This window comes from Canis aureus, chromosome 10 (genome assembly GCF_053574225.1).
Source record: "Canis aureus isolate CA01 chromosome 10, VMU_Caureus_v.1.0, whole genome shotgun sequence".
Classification (NCBI taxonomy): Eukaryota; Metazoa; Chordata; class Mammalia; order Carnivora; family Canidae; genus Canis; species Canis aureus.
The window spans coordinates 53800994-53825845 of NC_135620.1; the positions used below are offsets into that span (position 1 = coordinate 53800994).

Here is a 24852-nt window from a genome sequence, read left to right on the forward strand (position 1 = left end):
CTGATGCATAATGTTACATTAATGTCAGGTATACAACATAGTGATTGGACATGTTTATACATTATGCTACATTTACAAGTGTAGCCTGCATCTATCCTGATACATTGCTATTACAATATTATTGACTATATTCCTGATGCTGTGCTTTTTATTCCCATGACTTATTTAGGAAATACAGGCTTCCTGTTATGGAATGAATAAATCTCTAGGTCCTTTTTGACACTGCACTCTAACCATCCTCTTCAACCATGCTGAATATCCTCCTGTTTGCTGACCTGAGCATAGAAATATCAACAAAGAATTAGCTGAGGTTTCTCTTTCAGCCCAGCTGTTCTGGGATTGTGTAGATACTCCCACAAGGAGGAGGTGATTATCCTCCATTGGAGAGGTTTAGACAGAAATCTGAGCACAATTTAACAAAACATGTTTTTAAACATTTACTTGTGTGCTTGTTCATTTGATGAATCTTTATTAAATCCAAGGCCTAATCTTTTTTTTTTTAAGATTTTATTTATTTATTCATAGGCACAGAGAGAGGAGAGGGGCAGAGACACAGACAGAGGGAGAAGCAGGCTTCATGCAGGGAGCCCGATGTGGGACTCGATCCCGGGTCTCCAGGATCACACCCCAGGCGGCGCCAAACCGCTGTGCCACCGGGGCTGCCCTCCAAGGCCTAATCTAAGTAATGGGATACAGAGATTTAAAGAAAAAAAAAAAAAGAAAGAAAGAAAGAAAGAAAGAAAGATAGGATCTCTACCTTTAAGCAGTTCTTTGTTTAGAGGGAGAAGATGATGTTATAAATAAATATGATAAAAGAGCTAAATGTAAACCATGAGACATAGCAGTGAATAGACTGAACCTGAAATATAATGAAGTGGTGATGAGAAAACAAATGAGTTACTGTTTATTCTGTAGGACTACAGGCCCTGACCTTTCTTATGGTGACTCTCTTCTATGTCATTTAGCTATTCTACTTACCATTCCTTAGATGGAGATATCATCTGTTGGCTAAACACCAGATATTTCAGAGATGTAGTCTGAGGAGAGGAAATAGAAGTTTTTTTTATGTGTACCCAAGACTGGAAGTCATATGGTTAGCTAAATTTACCCGTAGCTATCATGTTTTAGATTATACTATTTGACTACAAAAGGATAAATTGTGATCATTTGGAATCTAAGAAATTACAATATTCGTAAAGCAAACTGATGCTGACTAATCTGACCAGAAATTGGCCAATTATCCTTCCTCTGTCAACTATCCTCACTTTTTAGAGATGGGAAAATTTTAGTCACATAAATTAGGTGACTTGGGTGAAATCAGGTAGGCCTGTTGATCTAGAATGACAACAAGGGGTCATGATTGAGTTTCTATTTGGGAGTCTGATGGTATAAGGAGAGAGGGCCTGGAGAATCTACTAGAAACTTGCACTCCTAAAAATCATCTTACTGCTTTTTTTTCTTAGCTGGAAAATTCCATTTGTGATTGAGTTCCCACTGTGAGCAAGGAGATATTTGCTGAGATCTTTCTAAGCCTGATTGCCACCTGACCAACTGGCCTTCCTCCCTTTTTCTCCCTTCCTCCACCTTCTTCCTGGTTACTTATTTTTCAGTGTGCCTTTTTCTCTAGTTCCCTCCTACAGAGCTCATTTTCCTTTTTAGTTTCTGCTATTTGTTGTCTAGGCTAATCTCCAATCTTCTGTAGTTTTAACCCTTAAAACCTGAGATTGGATTATATCAAGATTGAATAAGAACTAAGTTTTTTCACCCTGGTATTTGAATCAAAATGCTAAGAACACTATTAGACAGAGGCTTCTTCTATTTTGACACTTCCTTTCTACTACCATGCCACCAAGAGATTGAGTAGAGTTCCTCTCCCCAGACTGTGGTTTTTGTACCCTTCCTTCTCTACTGACTAGATCAGCTTTGTATATCCACAGGAGATAGCTTGAAGTTCAAAATCCATTGGGCATAAACCATCAGTGATGGTTATGGACTCTCTTTGACATAGTATAAGATAAAGGACAAAAAATATCAGTTAGTGAGCATTTTTGATGTGTCAGAAATTATATAGGCACTCTAATTAACGTCTCATTTAACCCTTACATTAGCATATTAAATACATTTTACAACCCCATTTTATACATGAGGAAACTAAAGCCCAGAAACAGAAAGTGACTTGCTCTAAATCACTTAACAATTTAGTCACAAAGCCCAATCTAGAATAGCCAGAATTTTCTGAGCAATTTTTATGTCAACAGTTGGTCTAAAATGATGCTTTGAAAAAAGAAAATAAATAAAAAATAAAATAAAATAAAATAAAATAAAATAATGCTTTGTATGCCTTAATTTATTAATCTTCACAAAAACCTTATGAGTAGGTATTATTATCACTTCAATTTTACAGATGAAGAAAATGAGTCTTAGGTTAAGTAACTTCCTCAAGGCTACATAACTGGTAAGTGGAGGACTGAGATTTGAACCCTAGCAACCTGCTCAGTTGCTCATGTTAACCACTGTTGGAGGCTACCATAGTTTTAAACTCTAGGTCCATTGCACATTTTATAATACCAAGTTGCCTTGCTTCACCAAGATGTCTGGCACTTTCAGTTCAATTATTTTACCACCCACAGTCCAGTTCTGATCTCAACACAGATCCCTTTGAAACCAGGCCTTTACTCAATAAGCTGTAGATTCAACCCTTAGTTACCAAAGATGGATGCATTTTCTAGTCACCTGAGTCTGAACTAGTGTTTGTGACCTTGAATTCCATAGTCCGGACCTCTTCAACTAGACTATCTTTTAGACTCTCCTTGTCTAAACTAATTTCTAGTCTTCCATAGTTCTAACTTCTCATCCATAATTTACATTTTGTCACTCTTGTCTCAGCCAAACAGAAATAAACCCAGAATTAACAAGTAATGGGGAAAACACTTAGTCATCCCAATCTTTTTTCAATGATAGTCACAAGCCCTAGCAAATCGGTGTTGTTGTCATTGTTGTTTTGGTGAATCTTGAATTAATCTTTTATTATCCAGTCTGGAATCTGTCTACCTGCCTTTATTATCTCAAACATGACTGGCTACTTTCTTTCCTTACACTTGTCTTCTGTCTCCCTCAAACTTTGAGTTTCTTCTCCTAGATGATTGTGCCAACTGACATTTTAACCACTTTTCTTGTCATTCTTGTTTTTTCCCTTTTTAGAGACATCTTCAGAAGTCTGACTTTGTAGCCCTCAATTCCTCTTCCTTTCCTGTTGGAAATCCTACTTTCTTTTCTCCTTTCTCTTTCACGGAAGATCTAATATCAAAGAGCCAGAACTAGATGAAGATTACTCCTGTCCCTACTTTGGAGTCTCAGTCTGTCTCCATGAACTCAGGCTCTGAACTTTGGGATCTACCTGCTTTACTTTACTCTCAAACAGGGAGGTTTGTATTAAGTTGCTGTACAGAGCCTGGACTCCATGTACATCTTTGGGGCTGGGGGGCTTAGAGAGACTAGTCTGCTACACCCAGATAAATTGCTGGAAAAACCTGTTAGACCTTTGTAAATTAAAAAATAAGCAGTAAAAACTAGGATTAAATTTGATAAGAAATGTAAGATTCAATAAGAAAATATTAGAACTTTATGAAGAGTTTTAAAATAATATTTTTAATAAATGGAGAGGCTATGCTGATCTGTTGGGTATGATTAGAGGGGCAAATGGCATGGGGGAGACTGATTTCACTTATCATTGCCTAAACTGATTGAGTATGAACATAGTAGATTAGCCTACTCAGGGATTGAATAACCTTAACACTGGTAGAAACACCAACACTGCCCTGATACTCTGCCCTAATCAGACAGCTACTGGGACCCTAAAAAAGACCCTGCACAAATAGCAAGGGCCAACTAGCAGTTCTAAATCCTAGATGTGACTAAATTATCTGAGCCATACATCTTCCACTTCTTTGGGTAACCTATGCCACAATGGTTAGCTGAAGCTCTTGTATCACAAGGTTGTAAATAAGCTACTAACTAGTCAAAACAATGCACAACAAAAGATTCTATCAGTTCCTTTTCAACTCTGCCCATCTTTATTCATGTAATCCTAGTAATCACTAGAATGAAACCTTAAGAAAGAAATGCACTAGTTCAGTAGAACATACTACAAGATGCATAGCTGGATGGGAAACCTAGCCCAAGGAAGACTCATATGTATTGCTAGCAACATAACTATACAGACATGATCATAATGCACAAAAGAATAGCTTCCCAGGGACACTTGGGTGGCTCAACAGTTGAGTGCCTGCCTTTGTCAGGGCGCAATCCTGAAGTCCCGGGATCAAGTTCCACATCAGGCTCCCTGCATGGAGCCTGCTTCTCCCTCTGCCTATGTCTCTGCCTCTCTCTTGTGTGTCTCTCATGAATAAATTAATAAGATCTTTAAGAAAAAAAAAAAAAAAGAATGGCTTCCCAGAGGTACGCCAACAACTGTCTATCTTCCTCACAGGGATTTATAATATGTCACTAAGTGGGGGACTAGTAGTGCAAAAATGTCAGCTCCTTCCTACTTAATCTTTATAATCTCTCAAATCCTGGGGTAAAAGTAACTGGACATCCCCGTTTCACTTTTCCTATAATTTGTGCAAATCCCTAAACTTCCTCATAATTCTCTATTTTTGTATTGCCCAATGTGCAGACTTTGGCCACATAGGTATTTTCTGTAAGAAATTTACTCATGTTATGACATCATGATGTTTAGTAAATTTTGCTGATGGCCAGAAGAGCAGAGGAGATTACATGACAAACCATAAAAGTCCCTGCCTTATCATTGCCGTAAAATCTCCTCAGCAATTTTTCAAAAGTCTGTGATCCAAACAATAGGTGTTGGCGAGGACGTGGAGAAAAAGGAATCCTTGTACACTGTTAGGAGGAATGCAGACTGGTCCAGTCACTCTAGAAAACATTATGAAGATTCCTTAAAGTTAAAAACAGAACTACCCTGGAGCACCTTAGTGGCTCAGTAGGTTAAGAGTCCAACTATTGATCTCAGCTCAGGTGTCAATCTCAGGGTCGTGAGTTCAAGCCCTGCATTAAACAGGGCTCATTCAAAAACAATAGAACTAGTCTATGATCCAGCAATTGCACTACTGGATATTAACCCAAAGTATACAAAACACCAATCTAAAGGGATACATGCACCCCTTTGTTTATAGTAGCATTATTTACAATAGCCAAGGTATGGAAGCAGCCCAAGAGTCCACTGATGAATGAATAGATAAAGAAGATGTGGTATACATATACAATGGAATGTTATTCAGCCATAAAAAGCAATGAAATCTTTGCCATTTGCAGTGACATGGATGGAGGCCAGATATGCTAAGCAAAATAAATCAGAGATAAACAAATACCATATGATTTCACTCATATGGAATTTAAGAAACAAATAAGCAAGGGGAAAAAGAGATAAAAGAAACCAAGCAACAGACTCTTAACTATAGAGAACAAACTGATGGTTACAAGAGAGATGGTAGGTACGGGATGGGTAAAATTGGTGATGAGCATTAGCGGAATATATGGAATTGTTTAATCACTATATTGTATACCTGAAACTGATACAGCACTAAGTGTTAACTAACAGGAATTCAAATAAAATGCGATGTAGTTTCCCAGAGCTGACTATTTCTCTCATGGGACATAGTTCTGCCTCATCTAATAACCTACTTTCACTCATCCCCAGAATTCTAGTGAATACAATTTTCTGTCTTTATCTCTCATCAAAACCCCAATCTCAACGGAACTGGATAGAATTATTCTGAAGTTGATCTAGAAGAGAAAATAAACAAAAGAGCCAAGAAGTCTTTAAACAAGACTTGCTATCCTGTATTAAAAGTTACATGATTTAGGGCAGCCCAGGTGGCTCAGATGTTTAGTGCCACCTCGGCCCCAGGGCATGATCCTGGAGACCCAGGATCAAGTCTCACATCGGGCTCCCTGCGTGGAGCCTGCTTCTCCCTCTGTCTGTGTCTCTGCCTCTCTCTCTCTGTGTCTCTCATGAATAAATCAATAAAATCTTAAAAAAAAAAAAAGTTACATGATTTAGGGGCACCTGAGTGGCTAGTTGGTTAAGCATCTGACTCTTGATATCAGCTCAGGTCATGATCTCGGGGTCATGAGATTAAGCCCCACATTGGGCTCCATTCTGGGTGTAGAGCCTGCTTAGGGTTCTTCCTCCCCTTTTCTGTCCTCCCTTTCTCTCTTAAAAAAAAAAAATGGAGAGGAGTTAAGATAACCGAGGAGTAAGGGGACTCTAAATTTGTCTCATCCCTTGAATACAGCTAGTTACCAAATCATTCTGAACACCTGAAAACCAATCACAGATCTAGAAAAGAAATGCTGTAAGTCTATAAGCAGAAAAGTGGCCACCTTTTAGAAGGTAGGAAGTGTGGAGACTTGAATCAGCGGTGATATAGCTGAGGATATGGTGGAGAGAATGGAGCCTGCTTACAGAGGCTACTACGAAGTATTACAAGCAGTGGAGTGCAAAATTGAGAATTTTACAAGTCTCCTTCAGTGAGGGATGTTCCTCCAGGGACAGGAAGGAGGGTCTCACTACCTTTGCCTTATGCTAGATCCTTCCCAGGAAAGTGGGTGCATGACTATGCAGCAGTTCCCAGTTTATGGCAACATAGAGCAGAAAGCTGGCACCTAGACTTACTGTTTTCAGATGGCTTCCCCACTCCTATGTCTGGGCACTCTGTTCCACTAGGTACCCCCCAACTTCTTGTGATCTGGGGATCCTGAGACCATGCTGTCACACCTGAGATTCTACCCCACTTCACTTTCCTTCCTGGGAAGGATCCAGCATAAGGCAGAGGGTAGTGAGATCCTCCTTCCTCCCCCCAGAGGAACAGCACAAGTCTGCACCAAAGGAATCCATGAAATTTGGAGTTTTGAAATTCGGTCGTGTGCCTGAGATCAAAACATTAAGTCACAGGTCAGGTGAACACAGAGTTCTGATGGAAACCAGGGAGACAAAAGTGATTAATTGCTTTTCTGTGAGGGCTCACTGAAGAATGGAGGGTGCGAACTTCCAGCTCAGGGCTAGAAAGTGGGACACTTCCATGTTCACCCTGCCCATTGGTGCTGAGAGGAGCAAAAGAGCAAAACAGGCTACATAGTGAACTAGTGGAATCCAGAGCTGCTTACACTAAGCCTAGCCTCTGTGCAAGAGAGACACATTTCCAATAAGGCAATTCCACCTGAGAATAAGGTGAATAAGGGCAACAGGCTCCTCCATGAGAAGATCAGCACAAACAACTAGATAGTACCAAGTTTACTCATCACAGAGGGCTGCAAAACCTCAGCTTTTGGATAAAATAGTATATGGCATCCTTTGTATTTTTATTCTTTAGTCTTGCAGCATTATTTTTCAGTTATTTTCCTATTTATTCGGTTCTTTTTAAATTATTTTTAAATTTTATTTTATATATACGTTATATTCTTTTTATTTTTTGTTTTCTTTAATTGTATTTTATTTTTATATATATGTAAGTTTTACTTTCTTATTTTGGGATCTAATTTCTTTTAACAAGCAGACCAAAACACACTCAGGGTCTAGTATTTTTGTTTGTTTTTTGTTTTATTTTCTGTTGTTATTATTGTTTTTTATCTTTCTACTTTTCTGGACAAAATGATGAGATGGAGAAATTCACTTCAAAAGAAAGAACAGAAGGTAGTACTCACTGCCAGGGATTTAATCAATATGGATATAAGTAAGGTATTTGAACATCTAGAGGGTTTTTTTTTTTAAGATTTTATTTATTTATTCATGAGAGACAGAGAGAGGCTGAGACATAGGCAGAGGGAGAAGCAGGCTCCCTGTGAGGACCCTGCTGCAGGACTCAATCCCAGGACCCCGGGATCATGGCCTGAGCCAAAGGCAGACACTCAACTACTAAGCCACACAGGTACCCCTGAACTAGAGTTTAAAACAATGATTATAAAGACACTAGCTGGGCTTGAAAACATAGAAGACACTAGAGAATCCCTTACTGTAGAAATAAAAGAACTAAAATTTAGTCAGGTCAAAATTAAAAATGCTGTTACTGAGATGCAGTCCCAAGTGGAGGCCATAAAAATGAGGATGAACGAATTAGAAGAGTGAATCAGTGATACAGAAGATAGAAAATAAGAAAACTGAAGAGAGAAAGAAAACTATTAGATCATGAAGGGAGACTTATAAATAATGTCCATAAACAACAGGGTTGTGAGTTCAAGTCCTGCATTGGGCTCTGCGCTAGGTGTGGAACTTACTTAAAAAATATATATATAACTATTTTGTGACCCAGCAAATAATGTCTATCCATACTATAGAGGTCCCAGAAGATGAGAAGTGGGAAAAACAGACAAAAGATTAATTATTAGAACTTCTCTAATCTGAGGAAGGAAACAGGCATTCAAGTCCAGGAGGCACAGAGAACCCTCTCAAAATCAACAAAAATAGGTCTACACCTCAACATTTTGTAGTGCTGATTGCAAATTTCAAAGATGAAGAGAAAATCCTGAAAGCAGCTCAGGACAAGAAGTCCTTAACCTACAAGGGTAGACACATAACGCTGGGAACAGACCTGTCTTACAGAGACCTGGCAGGCCAGAAATGACTGGCATGATATATTCAAATTGCTGAATGGGAAAAATACGCAGCCAAGAATATGCAGCCAGCAAGGCTGTCATTCACAATGGAAAAAGTGAAAAAGAGTTTCTAGGACAAACAAAAATTAGAAGAATTTGTGAACACTAAACCAACCCTGCAAGAAATATTAAAAAGGATCCTTTAAGTGAAGAGAGAGCCTAAAAGTAACAGACACAAGAAAGGAACAGAGACAATCTACATGAACAGTGACTTTACAGGAAATAAAATGGCACTAAATTCATATCTTTCAATAATTACTCTGAGTTTAATGAACTAAATGCTCCAATTAAAAGACATAGGGTATCAGAATGGGTAAAAAACAAAACAAAACAAAAAACAACAACAAAAAAATACCCATCAATATGCTGCCTACAAGAGACTCATTTTAGGCCCAAAGACACTTCCAGATTGAAAGTGAGGGGGTGGAGAACCATTTATCATGCTAATGAGTGTCAAAAGAAAGCTGGAGTAGCCAACCTTATAGGAGACAAATTAGATTTTAAACCAAAGACTGTAACAAGAGATGAAGAAGAACACTATATTATAGTTGAAGGGTCTATCCAACAAGAAGATCTAACAATTGCAAATATTTATGCCTCTAACTTGAGAGCAGCCAAATATATAAACCAATTAATAATAAAATTAAAGAAACTCATTGATAATAATATAATAATAGTAGGGCACTTTAACACCCCATGCATGGCAATAGATCATCTAAGCAGAAGATCAACAAGGAAACAAGGGCTTTGAATGACACACTGGACCCAAAGGACTTAACAGATATATTCAAAGCATTTCATCCTAAAGCAGCAGAATGCACATCCTTCTCAAGTGCACATAGAACATTCTCCAGAATAGACCACATAGTGGGTCACAAATCAGGTCTCAACCAGTACAAAAAGATTGAGATCACTCTCTGCATAATCTTCAGATCACAATGCTATAAAACTTGAAGCAACTGCAAGAAAAAAAATTTAGAAGGATCACAAATACATGGAGGGTAAAGAGCAACCTACTAAAGAATGAATGGGTCAACTAGGAAATTAAAGAAGAATTTTAAAAATACATGGAAGCAAATGAAAATGAAAACACAACTGTTCGAAAGCTTTGGGATGCAGCAAAAGCAGTTCTAAGAGGGAAATATATAGCAATACAGGCCTTCCACAAGAAACAAGAAAAGTCTCAAATACACAACCTAATCTTATACCCTAAAGGAGCTAAAAAAAAATAACAGCAAATAAAGCCTACATCCAGCAGAAGAGAATTAATAAAGATTAGAGCAGAAATCAATGATATAGAAATAAAAAGAATAGTAGAACATATCAATGAAACTAGGAGTTGGTTCTTTGAAAGAATTAATAAGATTGATAAACCCCTAGCCTGACTTATCAAAAAGAAAAGAGAAAGGACCCAAATAAATAAAATCATGAATGAAAGAAGAGACATCACAACCAACATAGAAGATATAAAATAGAAGTGAATATTATGAGCAATTATATGCCAACAAATTAGGCAGTGTAGAAGAAATGATAAATTCTTAGCAACATATAAACTACCAAAAAAAAAGGAAACAGGAAGAAATAGAAAAGCTGAACAGACCCATAAACCAGCAAAGAAATTTAATCAGTAATCAAAAATCTCCCAACAAACAAGAGTCCAGGGCCAGATGGATTCCTAAGGGAATTCTACCAAACATTTAAAGAAGAATGAATACCTATTCTTCTGAAACTGTTCCAAAAAAGAGAAATGGAAGGAAAACTTCCAAACTCATTCTATGAGGCCAGCATTATCTTGACTCCAAAACCAAAGACCCCACTAAAAAAGTGACCAATATCCCTGATAAACATGGATGCAAAAATTCTTACCAAGATACTAGCTAATAGGATCCAACAGTACATTAAAAGGATTATTCACCATGACCAAGCAAGATTTATTCCTGGGCTACAGGAGTGGTTCAACATTCACAAATCAATCAATGTGATACACCGCATTAATAAAAGGAAGGAGGGATCCCTGGGTGGCGCAGCGGTTTGGCGCCTGCCTTTGGCCCAGGGCGCGATCCTGGAGACCCAGGATCGAATCCCACGTCGGGCTCCCGGTGCATGGAGCCTGCTTCTCCCTCTGCCTGTGTCTCTGCCTCTCTCTCTGTCTCTCTCTCTCTGTGTGACTATCATAAATAAATAAAAATTAAAAAAAAAAAAAGGAAGGATAAGAACCATATGATCTTCTCAACAGATACAGAAAAGGCTTTTGACAAAATATAGCATCCTTTCTTGATAAAAGCTCTCCATTGTGTAGGAATAGAGGAAACATACATTACTATCATAAAAGCTGTATATGAATATTTACACCAAAGATACAGATGTAGTGAAACAACAGGACACATGCACCCCGGTATTCATAGCAGCAATGTCCACAATAGCAAAACTGTAGAAGGAGCCACAGTATTCATCAATAGATGAATGGATAAAGAAGATGTGGTACATATATACAATGGAATATTACTGAGTCAGGAGAAGGGTTGAATACCTACCATTTACATTGACATGGATGGAACTGGAGGGTTTTATGCTGAGTGAAATAAGTCAATCAGAGAAAGACAATTACAAATGTCACTCCTGTGGAATATAAGAAATAGTGAAAGGGACCATAGAGGAAGAGGGGGAATTGAGAGGGGGATAAATTAAAGAGGAAGACAAACCATGACAGACTCCTAACTCTGGGAAACAAAGGGTTGCAGAAGGGAAGGTGGGTTCAGGGATAGGGTAATAGGTGTTAAGGAGGACACATGATGAGATGAGCACTGGGTATTATACTATATGTTGGCAAATTGATTTTAAATAAACTATATATTTAAAAAATAAAAAATAAAGTGCATAAGAAAAAGGGAGAAAAAAGCCATATATGAAAGACCCACAGCAAATATCCTCAATGGGAAGAAACTGAGAGCTTTCCCCCTAAGGTCAGGAACATGGCAGGGATGTCCACTCTCCATACTGTTGTTCAACATAGATAACAAAAGAAATAAAAGGCATCCAAATCAGCAAAGAAGTTAAACTTTCACTCTTCGCAGACAACATGATACTCTAGCAAACCAAAATGTGCCACCACAAAATTGCTAGAACTGATACAGGAATTTGACAAAATCACAGGATAAAAATCAATGCAGAGAAGTCAATTGCATTTCTATACACTAACAGAAATGCAGTTACATTTACATTACATTAACAGTAATGTAAATACTGTTTATATTACATTAACAGTAATGAGACAGAAAAAAGAGAAATCAAGTTATCAGTCCCATTTATGATTGTACCCAAAACCATAAGATACTGAGGAATAAACCTAACCAAAGAGGTAAAGTATCTATCTGTCCTCTGAAAACTGTAGAACATTTATGAAAGAAATTTGAGGAAAAACTCATGGATTGGAAGAATCAACTATTGTTACCTATCGTGAAAATGTCTATGCTACCCAAGCAATCTACACATTCAATGCAATCCCTATCAAAATACCATCAGCATTTTTCATAGAACTGTAACAATTCTTAAATTTGTATGGAACCAGAAAAAAGCCCGAATAGCCAAAAGAATGTTGAAGAAAGAAAACCAAAGCTGGAGGCATCACAATTACAGATTTCAAACTCTATTACAAAGCTGTAATCATCAAGACAGTATGGTAGTGGCACAAAAACAGAACATAGATCAATGGAACAGACTAGAGAACCTGGAAATGGACCCTCAACTCTATGGTCAACTAATCTTCAACAAAGCAGAAAAGAATATCCAATGGAAAAAACACAGTCTCTTCAACAAATGGTGTTGGGAAAATTAGATAGCCACATGCAGAAGAATAAAACTGGACCATTTTCTTACATACATCAAAATAAACTCAAAAGGGATGAAAAGCCTAAGTGTGAGACAGGAATTCATCAAAATCATAGAAGAGAACATAGGCACCAATCTCTTTGACCTCAGCCACAGCGATTTCTTGCTAGACACATCTCCAAAAGCGAGGGAAACAAAAACAAAACTTAACTATTGGAACTTCATCAGGATAAAAAGCTTTTGCACGGCAAAGATAACAGTTGACAAAACTAAAAGGCAACCTATAGGATGGGAGAAGATATTTGCAAATGACTTGTCAGTAAAGGGCTGGTATCCAAATTCTATAAAGAACTTATCAAACTCAACACACCAAAAAATCCAGTCAAGAAATGGGCAGAAGACCTGAACAAACATTTCTCCAAAGAAGACATACAAATGGCCAATGGACACATGAAAAAATGCTCCACATCACTCAGCGTTAGGGAAATACAAATCAAAACCACAACGAGATACCACTTCACACTGATCAGAATGGCTTAAATGAGGAAACAACAGATGTTGATGAAGATGCAGAGAAAGGGGAACCCTCTTACACTGTTGGTAGGAATGCAAACTAGTTCAACCACTCTGGAAAACAGTATGGAAGTTCCTCAAAAAGTTAAAAATAGAACTACCATATGACCCAGAATTGCACTACTAGGTATTTATCCAAAGGATACAAATATAGTGATCTGAAGGGACACATGTACCTCAATGTTTATAGCAGCAATGTCCACAATAGCCAAACTATGGCAAGAGCCTAAATGTCCATCAAGAGATGAATGAAAGAAGATGTGGATAAAGAAGACACACACACACACACACACACACACACACACACACACACACTGAACTATTACTCAGCCATAAAAAAGAATGAAATCTTCCCATTTGAATGACATAGATGGAACTGCAGGATATTATACTAAGTGAAATAAGTCAGATAAAGACAAATGCTATATGATTTCACTCATGTGTAATTTAGGAAACAAACAGATGAATGTAAGGGAAGGGAAGGAGAAGTAAGGTGAAACAGAGAGAGACAAACCATAAGACACTCTTGACTATAGGAAACAAACTGAGGGTTGCTGAAGGGGAGGTGGTAGTGGGGATGGGGTAATTAAGTGATGGATATTAAGGAGGGCACTTGATGTAATGAGCACCGGCTGTTACATGCAACTGATGAATCATTAAATTCTACCCCGGAAACTAATTTTTAAAAAGTTACATAATTTAAACGATGGGTAGAACAATGGAACAAATAGAAAATCTAAATAATATTCAATACATTATAATGTAGTACATTATAAAAATGACATTTGAAACCAGAGTAAGAGAAAAATATTTGCAAATCATATATGTGATAAGTGACTTCTATGCAGAATATGTAAAGAACTCTTATAACTCAGTGATAGAAAGATAATTAACCCAGTTTAGGGATCCCTGGGTGGCGCAGCGGTTTAGCGCCTGCCTTTGGCCCAGGGCGCGATCCTGGAGACCGGGGATCGAATCCCACGTCGGGCTCCCGGTGCATGGAGCCTGCTTCTCCCTCTGCCTCTCTCTCTTTCTGTGACTATCATAAATAAATAAAAATTAAAAAAAATTAAAAAAAAAACCCAGTTTAAAAAAAGGCAAAGAATCTGAAGAGACATATCTCCAAAAAAAAACTATATAAATATATAAAATAGGGGATACGTGGGTGGCTCAGTGGTTTAGCGCCTGCCTTTGGCCCAGGACATGATCCTGGAGTCCCAGGATTAAGCCCCACCTCAGGCTCCCTGCATGGAGCCTGCTTCTCCCTCTGCCTGCATCTCTGCCTCTCACTCTCTGTCTGTCTCTCATGAATGAATAAATTAAAATATTTTTAAAATAAATAAATATATAAATATTCAATAAGCACATGAAAATATACTCAACATTATCATTAGTCACTAGAGAACATGAAAATCAGGACCACAATGAGATACTACTTCATGTCCACTCAGATGGTTAAAATAAAACACATAGGTGTTATGAACTGTTACAAATAGTGAGCCCATAATTGTGTTTTGAAAAACCTTAAAATATATTCTAATATATTTTAAAATATATTCTATCAATAGATCTTTTTGTTCTGAATGAACAAAGCGTTTTGATGTGATGGTTTTGTCATGTGTTATAGTTATCAGGCTCACTCCTACAAAACCGCAGGTCCCTTGAAATCAGGGGCTGTGTCTTACTCATCTTTTTATCCCCCCATAGCATCAAACACCCTGGCCTCTATGCAATAAATGCCTAATAATGATATATTGATTTAAATTTCATTAAGCAAGACTTAGGAAAAGCTGCCTTGGAAAGAACCTTAGATACCTTAAAATAAGGTGCTGGAATTGACTAATTGAAGAGGTCTTGGGTTTCTATGTTTAGCAGTAACATTGGTACAGCCATCCTGTTGTCTGTGGAAACATAATCTAGATTACTAGAGACATTCATGGTACAAAACCTGTCAACAGCTTCTTGTCCTGCAGCCAGCATCCCAGGTTGATCTATAGAGGGTTATCCCTCTCATTATTTCTCTCTTCTTTTTCAGAACAAGGGAGATATCTGCAAGCCAACAGCAGAGAACTCAACATTGTGTTTGGATATCCTGTGAGTATCAGGCCTCTAGTTACTTCGGAAGGAGGCTGATATTCTCCTCTAATATTCCCTTCTGTGACTGGGACAAGAATTCATTGTATATGTAGATCCTACAACATAGATTCTACTTTTTTCAAGCTGGTATAGTGAGGGATCAGAAACCAAAATTGATTCTAGTGACCTAGGCTCATGAGAGAATATATTCAGATTTGGAGTTTCATATATAACTTCTAGAAAAGAGATACTGTGACTTTTTCTTGAACAAATGAAATAATAATTCAACAATATTTTTCTACTTCAACATCTATGGCAATACATACAGATCTAACAGTGGCATAGTTTTCCACTATTTTCAACATACCTTAGTTTATTTTACCAGTATCCTATTGATGAACATTTTAAATGTTTCCATTTAGGGGCACTTGGGTGGCTTGGTCAGTTAAGTGTCCAACTTTTGGTTTTGGCTCAGGTCATGATCTTCAGGTTGTGAGATTGATCCTCACATCAGGGCGGAGTCTGCTTGAGATTTTCTCTCTCCTTCTTCCTCTGCCCCTCCCTTGGCTCACGCACACACTCTTTCTCTCTAAAACAAATAAATCTTAATAAAATAAAATGCTTCCCTTCATATCTAGGCACCCCCTCAAAAAAATAATAATCTTCTTTTTTTTTTTCTATGATAAATGTTCCTGAATGAACTCCACTATACATATATTTTGGCATATTTGTGTGAATATATCCTTTTTTTTAAAGATAAGTTTTTGTTAGAGAAAGAATGTAAGAGTGGGAAGAGGGGGTGGGGTGAGGGAGGGGAAACAGACTCCCTGCTGAGGTCCATCTCAGGACCCCAAGATATTTTGTTATCTGTTTTCCTTAATTTCAAGTCAGTTCAATAATCTCTCCATGTTAATTAACCCTTTGTATTTCTTCTTATGGAAACTATCTCTTTGTCCATTTTCTATTGGGCATTTTCAGATTGTTTATTTTTCACTTTTTTATTAATAACTCAAGAAAGACAGATATTTAAAATTCATACTCCAGCACCCATCCTTGGCCTTATCTGCTCTCTGTAGGGAATTACTTTTGTTACTTTCTTGTATAGTCACCAGTGTTTCTTTGTGCAGATAAATCCACTTTCCTACACTATTCTGAACCTTAACAATATCTCCTGAAGATATTTTCATAATAGATGTTTTTCCTTCTTTTCTTTCTTTACCTGCACAGTATTTCCTATGTAGAATATAGCATAGTTTATGTAACCAGTTTCTTAAAATTGACTTTTGGGTTGTTTCCAGTTGTTTACAGTTGCAAGCAATGTTTTTATATGCATTATTTTGTGCATGTGCAGCTCTATCTATCTATAGCTATAGGTATATAAATACATACATAACTATACATATTTGTAGTCTCTGTAAGACATTAGTTTATGATTTCTGAGTTAGGTTCTGGATAATAACAGTGTTCAGGGTATGGCCATGGGAACAGATTTTCTCCCCCCTCCTTTTTCAAAAGATTTTATTTATTTATTTAGCAGAGAGAGCTCGCGTATAAGTAGAATGGCAAGCAGAGGGAGAGGGAGAAGCAGACAAAAGGAGAGGAAGAAGCAGACAGAGGGAGAGGGAAAAGCAGAGTGAGTGGGAGAAGCAGGCAGAGGGAGAAGGAGAACTAGAGGGAGAGAGAGAAGCAGGCAGAGACAGAGGGAGAAGCAGACAGAGGGAGAGGGAGAAGCAGGTTCCCCACAGAGCAGAGAGCCTTGATGCAGGGCTCAGTCTCAGGACTCTGCAGGGATGATGACCTGAGCCGAAGGCCACCCAGGTACCCCTTCTTTCCCCCTTTCTATTTTCTAGACATGTGTGAGAGGCACTATAGTGCAATAAAACTAGGTTTTGACAATCAGACAGACCTGAATTTGAGCACAACTCTACTCCTTACTAAACTTGCATCTTTAGGCATGTTTTATTTAACTTCTCTATCCTTTGAGTTTCCTCATTTATGAAAAGAGTCTAACTCAGCTTACATGGTGGTTGTAGGAGTTAGATATAGTTGTGAATAATGTTCTCTCTCTTTCTCCAGGAAACCATTGACCCTTGAAGAAAGGGTACAAGTTTGTTCATCTCTGTATCCATAGTTTGTATCACAATATTTGGCACATAAATGACATTTGATAAATATATGCTGAATAGGGGATCCCTGGGTGGCGCAGTGGCCCAGGGCGCGATCCTGGAGACCTGGGATCGAATCCCACATCGGGCTCCCGGTGCATGGAGCCTGCTTCTCCCTCTGCCTATGTCTCTGCCTCTCTCTCTCTCTCTCTCTCTCTCTCTGTGTGTGTGTGACTATCATAAATAAATAAAAATTAAAAAAATATATATATATATATGCTGAATAAATAAGCAGATCTGACCTTTTCTTATGTATTTAACAACCATTTAATTTCCATGGCCCATTGCTAATTTTCCTCCTATTTCTCTACTTTTTTCCATTCCTACTTCTTTTCCTCTTCCCAACCCCTAACTTCTGATTCCCATTACAACTTTGACCTTATGTTCTTCTCTATTCCCCCATTTAGCCAATGGTCAGGTTTTACTATCTAAATAAATAAACAAACAGCCCAAACCAAAATCCACCACCTCTATCATGCTTACATTTTATAGCTCTGCCAAAAAATAAACTAAACACTGAAGAAATTCATACTTAAGCAGAATGTTCTACATTCTTTGGATATTGTTTCTGGTTTGACATTAAAGAATAGAGCAGAACACTCTGGTTGCCAAGTTAGTAAAGAAGTATTGATATTTCTATCTTGAGATAAAATCAGCAAGGCTTTTTTACCTTTGTTTGCTAAACAAATGCTACCAAGTGAGTAGAAATCTGAAATATGATAATTAGTTATGAAATCAAATGGAAAATCAGTAGTGAAGGCCAGGTGCTTCAGTCAGGCAAAAGATCAAAAATGGTCTTTGGTTCCAAGTATCAGAACCATCTGGGCTTAGAAGCTGACAAATTCAGAGTATCTCATGATCAAAGAAAACTATTTCTATGTTAGGATAACATTTTGTCAGGGTTAGAAGGGCCGATAGAGATCATTTAGTTAGAACTTCATTCAAGACAGACCTATGTGCTTCTCTGAGAGAAACCTTATTTAATTTTATTTCCAGCCTCTACTAAGATAGCCCAGAATAGGGCTGTGAGCAGAGCAAGCCTTGAGAAATCTATAGTGTTTGATTATTAACTAGAAAAATCATAGAGAAGACACCAAGGAAATCTTAGTTGTAGCTTGGATCTCTAAATTCCTAATAAGCTCTATGACCAGCTTCTCTTCCTTAGGGAAATAGACAGGTAAGTCTTGACTAAAAAGCCTATCTAGCTAGCCCTCTTAGGCAAGTTTTAGCCTTAAGACTGAATGGTTTTGGTTCTCCAGGAGAAGGTCTCTGATGCTTTCCCAAGGCAATCCAGCAAGATTCTTAATACTTGAGCAGTATCTAAACTTTAGGACTGCATGTGGGGTTTTCCTGTTTTGGCCTTATAGATGGAGGAGGTAGGGGAGAAGCCCTGTCCTTAGGAAATTGTTTGGTCTTATTCTTTTCTTGAGCTCTTATACTTAAGCTCTGATGTCTTAAGTCAAATTATTGAAGACTCAAGGATAGAAAGTAAAATGACCCTGTCAACATCTTGAGATTAGGATTGAGGAGGTAGCAAGTTCCCATTTTCACTCAACAAAATCATAGCTCAGATGTAAACCAAAACTATTCAGACCTTCTCAGGACAATTAAAAGGCAAGTGACTTCACAGTGATGACAGGGACCAGTGTAGGAACCCCCAGTGGCCTAAAGTTGAAAGAGTAATTTGTTTTTGGCATCTGACATCCTTCAGTATTGAAAACAGTATGAAAAGGCAGACCAAACTGAATTTGCCAGGCTTAGAAAAACTTCTTAGCTCTGGAAAAGAGCTAGTAAAAATGACAGACTTGCCTACTATTTAGGACTGAGAAGGACTAGTGGGTGAGAGGTAAGATAATACTGAAAGATCTCTGATTCTATGATAAGAAGGCATTTGGATAGCTATACAAGTGAACTTGAACCCAGGACAGCACAGTCCTGACTCTGCAATTGACTATGTGGTCTTTGGCAAATAACCTCAGTGCCTCAGTTTCTTTATCCTTAAAAAGCAATCATATAGTCTTCTCTTTATAGGGTTATTGTGAGGAATAAATAAACTGCTACATATAAAATGTTTTAGAACAATGCTTTGTGGGCAGCCCAGGTGGCTCAGTGGTTTGGCACCGCCTTCGGCCCTGGGCGTGATCCTGGAGACCCGGGATAGAGTCCCATGTTGGGCTCCCTGCATGGAGCCTGCTTCTCCCTCTGCCTGTGTCTCTGCCTCTGTCTCTCTCTGTGTGTCTCTCACAAATAAATAAATAAAATCTTTAAAAAAAAAAAACAATGCTTTGCATGTAGTATTCAATAAATGTAAGTTTTTATTGTTGATTTTATTATCATTATTATTAATAGTATCAATAAACAAAGAACTCTGTGCCTCAAAAAAATCCCATATTTATCAGCCTTGCCTTCTTTGCATTCTCTAGGTCTCCAAGAAAAGTCCGGGACAAACACTTCTTCCCACCCTCCCCTTCACCCCATGGTGGAAGAACTGTGGCTTTTCCCTATTTCAAGGAGTGGGTCTTGGAGCTTTTTGTTAAGAGTGGGAGATGGGGTCTTTTTTTCTTCTAATTGTGCTTGGGTTTGTTGTTGTTTGTTTTTTGTTTTTTTTTCACTCACAGAACAATACCATCAAGACCTCAAGATATAATGTCTTTAACTTTTTGCCTCTGAACCTATTCGAACAATTCCAGAGACTTGCAAATGCATATTTCCTCATTTTGCTATTCCTACAGGTATTAACTTTTGGGATCTTTTCCACAGAGCATTTTATCAATACCTCTGGGATCTGATTGTGTAATCAGTTCTTCTCCTCCCTAAACTAAGAAATGTCTCTTTAGGTAACAGGCAAGTGGATGGACTGGAGTGTCATGACAGTCCTATAGAATAGGTCAGGATTAGGCAGGATGAAACAATCTCTATAAGAGGAAGGACAAAAGGTCACTGAATCCCAGTGAAGTGGAGCTCCCTCATCATGTCTCCATGTCCACTCTTCAGGTTGACTACAGGAGGTCACAGACTCTTCACCCCAACCACAACTACAACTCCATTTCTCATTCATTGCCCCAGCCTCCCTGAGAGAAAGTTAACATGCAGGAATTCTGAGAAAGGGAATGGTTTAGAACATAAAAGTACCAGCACAGGGCAAGGAAGCAGGGCAGGGTAAGCCCAATTTAGTGAGGGAAAGATTGTCTCATTTTCCCTTATGCTAAGGGATGAGGGAGGGGATGTTCTTTTCCGAAGTGCACTCTTACCCTACCTTTCACCAGAACATTTATTATCAGAGGAGAAATAAATAGCCCTTTGCTGTCAAGACAAAAGTAGTGGAGTTTAAGACGGATAGGTGGCAACTTATCATCTCCTATTCTTTCGTCTTTTCTTAGAGAGGTTTACCTATATTTACTTCTCTATTATATATTTACTTATATTGCTTATGTTTCCAAAACAATGGAAAGCAACTAGGATAGTTGAATTTATTAGGAACCTGTGGCGGTGAAAGAGGTGGGGGGTGTGATGCTGGGAGGAAATATATTGTCCTTTAAACTTTCTGACCAGAGTTTCTTCTTTTTCCCTCTCACAGTTGATTCCCCAGATCTCCTCCTTGGCATGGTACACAACTGTGATACCCCTGCTGGTGGTGCTGTCCATAACAGCAGTGAAGGATGCCATCGATGACATGGTGAAATGGCTTCCTTGACTTCTAGTCCTTCACTCTACCTAGTTTGGGGCGGGGGGGCGGGGGGGGGGCGGGGAGTGCAAAAAAACTTCTCAAAACTACCTAGTGTAAGGAAGAAGCACTGAATGGAAAGAGATGTTTCCTTTCCTTGCTTTCTTATCCATCCCAGAAGAAAATGTAATTCCCTGAGCCTCAAGATTTGTAGTCTATGCATGGCCAGAAAGGGGCAGTGTGAGGCCTTTCTCTGTCTTCCAGAAAGGGGCAGTGTGAGGCCTTTCTCTGTCTTCCATTGCCACTATTTATTCCCTTTCCCAGGCTTCCTTCCAGCTCCTTTTTTTTTTTTTTTTTTAATTGGAGTTCAATTTGCCAACATATAGCATAACACCCAGTGCTCATCCCACCAAGTGCCCCCCTCAGTGCCCATCACCCAGTCACCCCAACCCCCTGCCCACTTCCCCTTCCACTACCCCTTGTTCATTTCCCAGAGTTAGGTGTCTATCATGTTTTGTTACCCTCACTGATATTTTCACTCATTTTCTCTCCTTTCCTTTTATTCCCTTTCACTAATTTTTTATATTCCCCAAATGAATGAGACCAATAATGCTTGTCCTTTTCCAATTGACTTATTTCACTCAGCACAATACCCTCCAGTTCCATCCACGTCAAAGCAAATAGTGGGTATTTGTCATTTCTAATGGCTGAGTAATATTCCATCGTATACATAGACCACATCTTCTTTATCCATTCATCTTTTGATGGACACCGAGGCTCCTTCCACAGTTGGGCTATTGTGGACATTGCTGCTATAAACATTGGGGTGCAGGTGTCCCGGCGTTTCACTGCATCTGTATCTTTGGGATAAATCCCCAGCAGGTTCCAGGTCCTTTTTAATAACCCACCTTTTCCTTCACTTGGCTTTCTCCGAGTTTGCTCTCATCTTTCTTCCTCCATTCCCCCTTCTCCCATTTTTATATTCATCTTCTCTTCCTGTCCCCTCTTCCCTCTTTGTCCTGTTCTTAGTTTTCTTCTTCCCTTTCCACATCCCCTTCTCCTCTCTAACTCTCCCTATTTCCAACTTTCACTTCCATCAGATATGTACAGTAGGAACCCCTTGGGTTTAGAACACCTTAGGTCATAAACAGAGGCCAACTCCTTTCCTGGCTTTGGAGGGAGAAACTGGCTCCCAGTGAGTGCTGCTTGGCATCCCCTTTGCTCCTTATAGAAGGCCAGGTGAGGCCCCAGGACCATGCCTACTAGTGGGATTTGGGAAGTCAGACCTATTGACCTGCCTCCAGCTTCCCTAAGAGAGTCCTCTCATTTTGTTAGGATAGATTTTTATTTTTTTTTATTTTTTTTCTTCTAGAACATTTACTTTTATTGTTTCCCTCTTTTTTATTTTTTATTTTTTTTCCTCTTTTTCTTAATAATAAATTTATTTTTTATTGGAGTTCAATTTGCCAACATACAGAATAACACCCAGTGCTCATCCCATCAAGTGCCCCCCTCAGTGCCCATCACCCATTCACCCCCACCCCCCGCCCTCCTCCCCTTCCACCACCCCTAGTTGGTTTCCCAGAGTTAGGAGTCTTTATGTTCTGTCTCCCTTTCTGATATTTCCTACCCATTTCTTCTCCCTTCCCTTCTATTCCCTTTCACTATTATTTATATTCCCCAAATGAATGAGACCATATAATGTTGTCCTTCTCCGATTGACTTATTTCACTCAGCATAATACCCTCCAGTTCCATCCACGTCGAAGCAAATGGTGGGTATTTGTCATTTCTAATGGCTGAGTAATATCCCATTGTATACATAGACCACATCTTCTTTATCCATTCATCTTTCGATGGACACCGAGGCTCCTTCCACAGTTTGGCTATTGTGGACATTGCTGCTAGAAACATCGGGGTGCAGGTGTCCTGGCGTTTCATTGCATCTGTATCTTTGGGGTAAATCCCCAACAGTGCAATTGCTGGGTCGTAGAAGACCAGCTAGACGGACAAGTTCCAGGGAAAGTCAAGGAACTTCCGTGTTTTGTTTTGTTTTGTTTTTCTTTTAGGATAGATTTTTAGATCAAAGTTTACAAGCTTGATATTCCTCTAGCTTTTTAACTCTGCAACTCTTTTAAATTCAGAATTAGCCATGTAGTGGTTGAAATTTTAGTCCCAACTCAGATGTGCAAAAATGTTAACTTTATTTTTCTATAACTAAACTCAATCTATCTCACAACTACTACCCTACCCTCCCAAACTATTTTAATGAGAGCTTAAAGCTAAATTTGCCAATTCAGAATAACCCAGTTACTCCTGAGTTAGAACTCCATTTCTTTAGATACACATGCTGACAAATTCAAGATTCTTTCTGCCCTCTTCCTAGTCCTGCCTTTTTCCCAGGGAGTAATCTCAACTGGAAGTAGAAGATTTATGTGAGCATCAGGACATGCCTTGTATTTGTCCCCCTTTTATTTGGTCTTTGAATAGAAGACCTCTGTTGCTCTTTCCTTAGTGCATCTACTGTAGAAGCTTCTGTATGTTGACTATGATGGGCATATGCTTGAGAATTCTTAACTTTCCCTGCTCCTACCAAGGTGTGTGAGACTCTAGTCCTGTCTATCATTTTTTTTATTCTCTCCTCTGTGGTGTTGACTAAGTTGTTTGTTCTCATTCCCCCAGGCTCTGGCTTTTGAAATTCAGAGCCAAGATTTTGTCTCTTCTTTCTTGGTTCTTTCTCTGAACTCTTTTCCCAGCTTCTCTGAGACAACCAACCTCTTACCCTGGTTTTAGTGATAGAAAGGCTTGGAAGCTAAAGGAAAATTATAAATAAAGAGAACTACATTGAGTAGTATTTATTAACCTTTTACATGCTATTTGCTCTTTGCCAATTTCTTTAATATTTTTTTGTGTAATTTTAGAAAAGGCATCAAAATGACAATCAAGTCAACAACCGTTCTGTTATGGTGGTGATGAATGGCAGGTAAGTCATAGGGAAACCAGTTTAGATAGGACCAGCTCTGGAAGAAGGTTGTCCTTGCTAAAGCTTGATGGGGTTGGGTGCTTTGGAAAGGTAATTCAGGAAAGTGAAAAGAACTTAAGTTTGAACATAAGAATTTGTTTCTAGGTCTAGTATACCCTGATTTTGCCATGTGACCTCAGACCTCTCTGATCCTCATATTTCTTATCTATAAACTGAAGATAATATTCTTTACCTTAGAGGATGTTGTAAAGGTTAAAATGAAATAATAGATATTAAGACAATTAACAATTTATGACATACAAGTGATTATTATTAGTGTAGTGTTCAGCATGGAGATATCTGTCTTTAGAACATCATCTAATTCTGGCACGGCTTCTATGGCTTCTAAGTTCTATGTATAGAACTTCTATACAGTTCTACTGTATAACTTTTGATCAGGTTATTTTTTGTTGTTAACAATCTAAAGAAAGTATTGGTTAAAAACTAATAATAAAAATAAAATAAAATAAAATAAAGTATTGGTGTTGACCCCATTGCTGTGGAGCTTGGTCATGCTGTCTCAAGTGTTTTCAATGGATAAGTATTTGATGGTGTCCTACAAAATTTGAGCAATTTACCTTTGGCAGAAATGCGGGAGGCAGACATAATTCCTATATAAAACAAAATAATGGAGACTATCATAAGAGATACAAAAAGTTATAGGAATTAATAAAAATGAGCAACCATGGCTGATTAAAGGAATCAAGACTTTCTGGAGGAGGTAATATCTGTACTAGGCCTTAAGGGATGGGGAAGAATTCAACAAATAGAGATTAAAAAACAGGAAAAATGACCAGTGTATACAGTAGCATGATTGCAAATAAGTACAGACCTGAAGGAATTCAAAATTGA

General features: G+C 38.4%; 1 protein-coding gene across 6 annotated transcripts in view; it reads left to right on the forward strand.

The window, feature by feature from the left end:
- LOC144322417 (phospholipid-transporting ATPase FetA-like) overlaps positions 1–24852 on the forward strand; it is a 126420-nt gene that overhangs the window by 36085 nt on the left and 65483 nt on the right. For 4 of the 6 annotated variants that reach the window (XM_077912436.1, XM_077912441.1, XM_077912437.1 and 1 more), the window contains 4 exons: positions 15110–15168; positions 19934–20047; positions 20893–20991; positions 23900–23961. In XM_077912436.1, the coding sequence (XP_077768562.1) occupies positions 15110–15168; positions 19934–20047; positions 20893–20991; positions 23900–23961 (334 nt within the window). The remainder of the gene's footprint in view (positions 1–15109; positions 15169–19933; positions 20048–20892; positions 20992–23899; positions 23962–24852) is intronic. The other 2 variants (XM_077912440.1, XM_077912442.1) reach the window with 2 other exon arrangements.